At 31.3% G+C, this 7,255-nt stretch overlaps 1 protein-coding gene across 1 annotated transcript in view; it reads left to right on the plus strand.

Moving 5' to 3' along the window:
- The window catches only part of OLA1 (Obg like ATPase 1), a 201,474-nt gene extending 195,784 nt beyond the window's left edge, over positions 1 to 5,690 (plus strand). The window contains exons 10-11 of the mRNA XM_004476799.4: positions 1,774 to 1,896; positions 5,170 to 5,690. Coding sequence (XP_004476856.1) covers positions 1,774 to 1,896; positions 5,170 to 5,271 — 225 coding nt within the window. The 3' untranslated portion in view covers positions 5,272 to 5,690. The remainder of the gene's footprint in view (positions 1 to 1,773; positions 1,897 to 5,169) is intronic.
- Positions 5,691 to 7,255: the final 1,565 nt, after the last annotated feature.

Here is a 7,255-nt window from a genome sequence, read left to right on the forward strand (position 1 = left end):
TAGTATTGTGCTTGCTTAATCTGTGTGACTGGGTTTGTCTGCAGTGAAATTGATGTTGCTTTTCATTTTGTATTCGCTAAGTTTGTTTGGGTTGCGGGTGGTTCTTTCCTCCTTTGCTTTGCTTGGATTACATTTTCAGCAATAAAAGCAATGTGACATCATTATGCTCTTCATAGATACACCGTTGGGCTCAAAAAGCTAAACTCACTGTAATAATTCATGGCCTTTTTAAAAATTTTTGAATTCATAGAAGTACTGTTTATTTTTATAGTGTTATATGTTCAATCTTAATTCTTTAAAAATATATGTATTTTAGATATTGATTTGTACTGATTATGACAAGAGAGAATGACTATTCCTGGAGGACAATAGAAACTGAACTGTAATGGTTTGCTTTAAATGTAAATATAATGTAATATGGTAGTTACTGTTGAAAAATATTTTGAAATTTATGTAGTCCCCTAAAATAGTGTTATTGAATATAAAAATAATGCCAGAACTTTTAGAAATACTGTCTTATTCAGTCTTTTGTTATGCTTTTTAAATATAAGCTACATGATAAATTTTAGTGCTGCTTTGATTTCTGCTTTCGCAGCTACTATAATTTATGCAGTTACATTTATTTTGATTTAATATAGATAAAAATATGGAGGCAGTTCAACATACTGTTAAATATGTTGTGTGAATGTGAAATTCACTTTTCTTTTATCTTCTCTCTCCTTCGTAAAAGAATGTTTGATTGACTTCTAACCAAAGTCCTTTTATATAAACTCAAAAAACAATGTCAAAGCAAATCCAAGTTGGTAAACACATTGCCAGGGTTTATTTTTACTATATATCTTAAAGACATATTTAAAGCCTTAAAACTTCTCAACTTAAGTACATGCAGCAGGAAAGATGACACGCTCTTGGCTTGCAAATGTGAAAGCTGGTTTATCTTAAGACTGATTGTAAGTATCCATGATTTAATGTGCTAAGATATTTAGTCAGGTAAGCATCAGTGAGTAGCCATATTAACCCAATACATCTTTTATTGTAAAAACTGTGCTTTATAGTGTCAGACTCCTTATCACTTTAACATGCTTTATTAAGCAGCCTTTGGGTCACCATTATTTCTCAAATTTCTTTCCATGGTTGTGTGTGTTTGAATGTATGGTATGCCCTTGTAATTTAATATAGGGATAATTATAAGATATTTCTCTTCCTGTATCAACTTAAATTTTCCTTAATGATGGTAAGAAGCAGGGTATCTATTATGTAAAACAAAATTAATTAAATTTTTTGTGAGAATTTCAATATTATTTACTGAGCATAGATAACTTTACTTTTAAATGCCTAAAAAACTGTCCCTTTATATATTGATTTTTATATGTTCTTTAGATGAACTGAAATTTTGAGGGTTTTTTGTTATCTTTTGTAAACCTTTGATAATTCAGCTTGAAAGTTACTTAAAAATCTTTACTTTTTTTCACAGTGAAGAATGGAAAATCAGAATGAAACCTATTCTAAAACCAGACCACTACATCTAAATCAGTAAACTGTGGATGACTTTTAGGAAACCCATAGCTGCATTTCTTTAATATCTACTGATTTATCTGTGTTGACACAGATCATGGCCTGGTGTTGAAAATGTACTGATTGTATACCTGACATTTTAACTGCTATTAAACTAAGTTTAAGTTCAGCTCAATTGCATATCAGAGAAAAGAATCTCTACACTTAGAAATAGTCATCTTAAATGCAATTAGTTTTCTCTGGTCTTTCTTTTCAAAGAAAGGGACGAAGGCTCCTCAGGCTGCAGGAAAGATTCACACAGATTTTGAAAAGGGATTCATTATGGCTGAAGTAATGAAATACGAAGATTTTAAGGAAGAAGGTTCTGAAAATGCTGTTAAGGTAAGGAATTCTTTTCTATTTTCATATTTTACAGTTTCCGCACTGACATGAAGATTACATGTGATAAAAATTAATGATAACTGTCTTTTAAACTGTTTAGTCTAAAATAAAATAGTAAGACTTTAAGGTGTTTTGTGTTACTATCAACTGAACAGCTGTATATGATCACATGCTTTTAGATAATTTTTTAAAATGTGAATTGTCAGTAATTTTGTGCATTTTTTTCTACAGCTGAAAATTTACAAGACTAGTTTTAAGTAATTGTAAAAAATTCAGATTATGTTCACTAATGGCTAATGAAAAATTATACTTATATTTTAATATTGGAAAATAGATGTCATATATGCTTATGATCAATTTAAGGAAAGGGGAAAATTGAGTTAAATAAAACCTGTTCCTGCTGAAATTCCATAGTTATACTTTTTTTTTTTTTAAGATTTTTGAAAATTTGATTTACTTTCTCAACACTAGAGGGCAGGTCCAAAATTGTGCTTTATTTTAACTAATAAGTATAATTTGATTTGCAGCCCCTAATAGTAAAGCAACATTATATGTGTAATAAATTATTTTTTAATGTAATTTCTGTTGCAAACTTAATTCTGCTTGGCTTATTAGTTTTATATAGAGAAATCTAATGGATATGTCATCCCTAATGGATAGGTAGGTCAGCTGATTAAACTGACATTTTAGGAACACTTCTTGATCTTCAATTTAATTTGATATTTGGTTAGATTTGATTGGTTTGGTATTTTAAGACTACCATAGAAAATGTTAGAAAAAGCTCTTTTATGTTTACTATTTCATAATTTGAAAGGAATGCAAAAAAGTTGATTTCAAGGTGTTTATTCTCACTTGGTATCATTGTAAAGATCATAATAAACAGCAGGATTTAAATAGACCTGTTGGAACTCTAGAAAGAGGAAGGAAAAAATTTTTAGTGTAATTGTTTTGGTGTGGCATGAGAGCCATTTTACTTAAAAGGAGAGAAGTTATGGTTTATAACTAAACAAAGTCATTAATTTTTCATTGGTGTCATCCGTATCAAATGGGCATATGAAAATTTTGAGATTGAACTTTGAAATAGTAATGAGACTTTAAAAATCTGAGATTATTTTTCTAAATGCTCTATCATGTTGACATATTTTTCATAAAGATGATAAAAATAAGGATGTTTCCTATTAACTAGAGTTTAGAAATCAGATATGTCTAATGCTTTTTTATATTCTGACATGTAAGCCTCTTTTACCACAAAATAATCCTTGATAGATATCTATGTTGTAATAAAGTTGATAGCTAAACTCTGAATACTTCTTTTAATGATACAGAGAAACTTTAAACTATACAGTAAAATAATATCTCCTGCTTTTGTAGAAATATTTAACACTAACTGAGATCCTTCATATTATAAAATGGAGAATGACCTCTGACTTTTCAGCCTAGAATACCATTTAAATATTGTGATTTTTAGCCTCCGAAACTGTTTCACAATTTGACCTCCAAATATAACATTTATGAATTGCTTTATATTCCTTTAACAAATATCGACTTGCATTATCAAGTGGTTTTTAGGTGTGCAAGAAAGATTGTGTATATGTGTATGTATGTATATGTATTTCTAATGCCAGTGCAGCATAACTAATTTAATGCCAGTGCTGTGAACTATATACTGAATAGCTCTGTGTGAGCTTTGTAGTCTACAGGGATATCACATTATTAGCAATCATATCTGCTTAGGCAAAGCTGGCTTCTACAGATGGCTGCTTTCAAGTGCAAATGAACTGGTTAGACGTGTCTTGTTTAATACATACTCAAGATTCACAAATGGGTATTGATATTTTTTTTTCAACCAGTGTTTCTGATAGCAGTGGAAATGGATTAAATGGTCTCTAGAGAATTTAAAGGAACACTGTCACTTTTAATTAATTGTAAATGAGTGGTAACAAAGTACATAAACTTACATTAATGTCATGTCAATGTGTATTTGATTTAAATTGACTATATAGTTTTGTAATATTGGGCTTTAAATTACAGAAATAAGTAACATGTCCTTCCACACAACACATTGCATACCTTTACATTATACATGTATATGCCTTATAGAATGTTAGGATATGTTGGCTTTTTAAAAATAAGCTTCATTTTAATTGTATATTCTATTGGTAGGTCATTTTATATGTAGTCTAGATAATTGAAAATATGCTTATTAGCTGTATTATCTAGTTTGTTGATTTTAACCTCAGATGCCTGATCATTGTTAGTGTTTTCTTACTGATTCGCATAAATTAACACTTGACTTTAAAATTCTTATCGATATCTTCAGAGGGAATACTAATCTTGTTGGAATAAGTTTCAAGTTAATACATTCTAAGAGAAGAAAAATACTTTTGGGAATTTATTCTAAAAGATCCTCAAGTCCTCATTGGTGAGGTCGCTTGGGGCCAAGTCACTTGTGTGCAGGGTTATGCATTGGATACTGAAGAGCCTGTGGTGCTTAGGGTGAAGTGTGTGTGCTATACCACAGAGTTAACCTGGGTTTCTCAAACTGCTGCCTATTTGCATTACAATTTCCAGGGTTTATATATTTGAATCTCTGCATACCAGCAGGTGGAATCAGTTGATTTGCCTACTAATCTACAGTGGAAAAAACATCTGTCTTTGCAGTTCCAACCTGTTAGATTCTGCTTATAACTAGGGTTGTTAGTAAACTTTCTTTGTAATGAATTCTAGTACACATGGCTTATATGTATATATGGTCATTGTCAAGACTCAGTAAAAAACTTTACTAGGAAATAGTTCAGAATCTGTACACTATAATTGAAAATAGTCTTCCTTACAGTAAACTATCTTTTTGCCATCTCCAGTGTCACCAAATAATTTTTTAAGCAATTAAAGCAGCTTTAAACTAGTTAGTCTGTTTTCTGCCTGGTTTGATCTGTTTGTTATAGTGACTTGTCGGATGTTTGCAGACACATCAGAGATGTACCATAAACAACATGTAATGAAACTTAATGATATTGGTATAATTACATTTATGCATTTATGTACCAACAATTTAGTGGAGAATACATTATGATTATGTATGTATGTAAAATCTATTTCTGCCCAAATTAGGAATACTTTTCTTCTCTCCAAGTCTAGTTTTGAGCTCATATGCCTCCCTGTATTTCATTTTTCTTTCTTATTATATATGACTTAGGAAGGATAGTACTTTTTGCACTTACCTTATGTACTTAGTTGTAAAATAACCTATTCCTCTATATTTCCTATTTGCAGGCTGCTGGAAAGTACAGACAACAAGGCAGGAATTATGTCGTTGAAGACGGAGATATTATCTTCTTCAAATTTAATACACCTCAACAACCAAAGAAGAAATAAATTTTAATTATTGTTCAGATAAACATACAGTTCCCAAAAGGCTTTTTTTTTTTTTTTTTTTTAAGTTAAATTTTCTGAAAACTGAAGGGACAAAATTAAGTTGGGGTATGGGGATCTTCTACAGACAAAATTATTTTTGTTTTAAAATTAAAATACTGTACCTCCAATGAAATACAAGTTCAGTAAATGTGAACAGCTCTAACTCTGCTTTTCACGTGATTAAGACCGTACTCCAAATTGTAGAAGCTTTTCAGGAACCATATTACTCTCATGATACTTCATTAATCTCCATCATGTATGCCAAGCCTGACACATTTGACAGTGAGAACAATGTGGCTTGCTCCTTTTTGAATCTACAGATAATGCATGTTTTACAGTACTCCAGATGTCTACACTCAATAAAACATTTGACAAAACCAGCCTTGGTGTGTTTGGGGATGTCTGTATTGACTGACTGTGGTGTGCTGAATGCGATACAGCACCTGGTGGTTGCTGATTACAGAATTTTAAGGCATGTGTATGACACAGTAACTGGCAGTGTGGGGCAGCTGCAATTGTATCTTAAAAGTGAGTCTTTCATGGGAATCAGAAAAATAGATACCAGGGATTTGTCTCAAAAAAAGTTCATTAATTTGTAGATGGACATTTATTGAAAGCAATAGCACTAGTGTTACAGAGGATTTACCATAGGTGGCTGTGACAAAAAAAAAAAAAATGTGGGGGGAAATTTTTGCTTCAGAAATTATAAGATTTTTTTGTTGTTGTTCTAACCGTACTGAAAAGAGTGTTCATTTTTAATCCATTCTTTGAATTTATTGTGTGAACTTATTCATGTCTGGCAGGTTATGTTTTTGTGTTGTCAGTAGTGAGTACAAAAGATCATATACTAGTTTTAAAATTACTAAAAAGATTCAGCCTTGAAAATTAAAAAAAAAAAAAATTCCTAGACAATTGGTATTAAAGTAGTTCAGACCAGTTTTAAATTTTAACATGTATAAGTTAAGCCCTTTGTCAAATCACAGCATAAAATTATGAAAGAAAAAATAATGGCTAGTTATTTGGAGGTCATTTGCCACTTAACCATTCTTCCGTGGTTATAGTCTTAGACCTTGCCCAGCCCTATGCCCTCCCTTTCTCTCCCATGTTAACACTCCTGTGAGACCTCTCTTGTCCCCATCCATGGCCTTTTGTGCTCCTGTGCAGTTGGTTACCGGGCCCTTTCAATGGAAGGCAGATTCTTGTCCAGCCTTTGCCTCTACTGTATTATCTTGTAACAATTAATGCAGTTTACTTATTTTTTTAGGAGGTACTGGGAATTGAACCTTGTACATGGGAAGCAGGCACTCAAGCACTTGAGCTGCATCTGCTCCCCTGCAGTTTACTTTAAAGATGAGGAATTACTGAAGAAACAAACAGTATTGAATGTTACCTAATGTAACACAGAAAGCAAGAAACAGATGATTTTACAGGAGACTTAGCTTTACATAGAAAAGGATATTAAAGAGGTTTCACTTAAGTAGTGAATGTAATTTGAAAGCTTTCTAGTGAGTATGCTGTTCTTGAATCTGAAATAATAAAACAGTGAAAAGTTAAAAAAATAAAGAACTACATAAAATAAATGTCAATCAGGGACTGGAATAGTCGACTGATGAGATTTCTGATAAAAATCTTTGTTATATTTCTGTACTGGATTAGTGGATTGTTAGGGATTTGAGCAGTATAAGAAAAATTTAAATATCGTGGTTTTGCATCTTTTCCAAAGTAAATTGCATAGACTTTTTTAAAGAAGAAAAACTTGAAATCTCATTGAAAAGCCTTTAAGATTGTGTTTTTTACTTTCTTTAACTTCTAGTGTGATAATTACACATTGCAGAACAGGACCATTAATAAATGAAGTTTGTTTTGAGGTAACTGCATTTGTTAGAGGCTGAAAGTAAATGCTATATATTTGATTAGAAGTTCTCAATATTCTATATGCATGTCC

The sequence above is a fragment of the Dasypus novemcinctus genome, chromosome 7, assembly GCF_030445035.2.
Source record: "Dasypus novemcinctus isolate mDasNov1 chromosome 7, mDasNov1.1.hap2, whole genome shotgun sequence".
Lineage (NCBI taxonomy): Eukaryota > Metazoa > Chordata > Mammalia > Cingulata > Dasypodidae > Dasypus > Dasypus novemcinctus.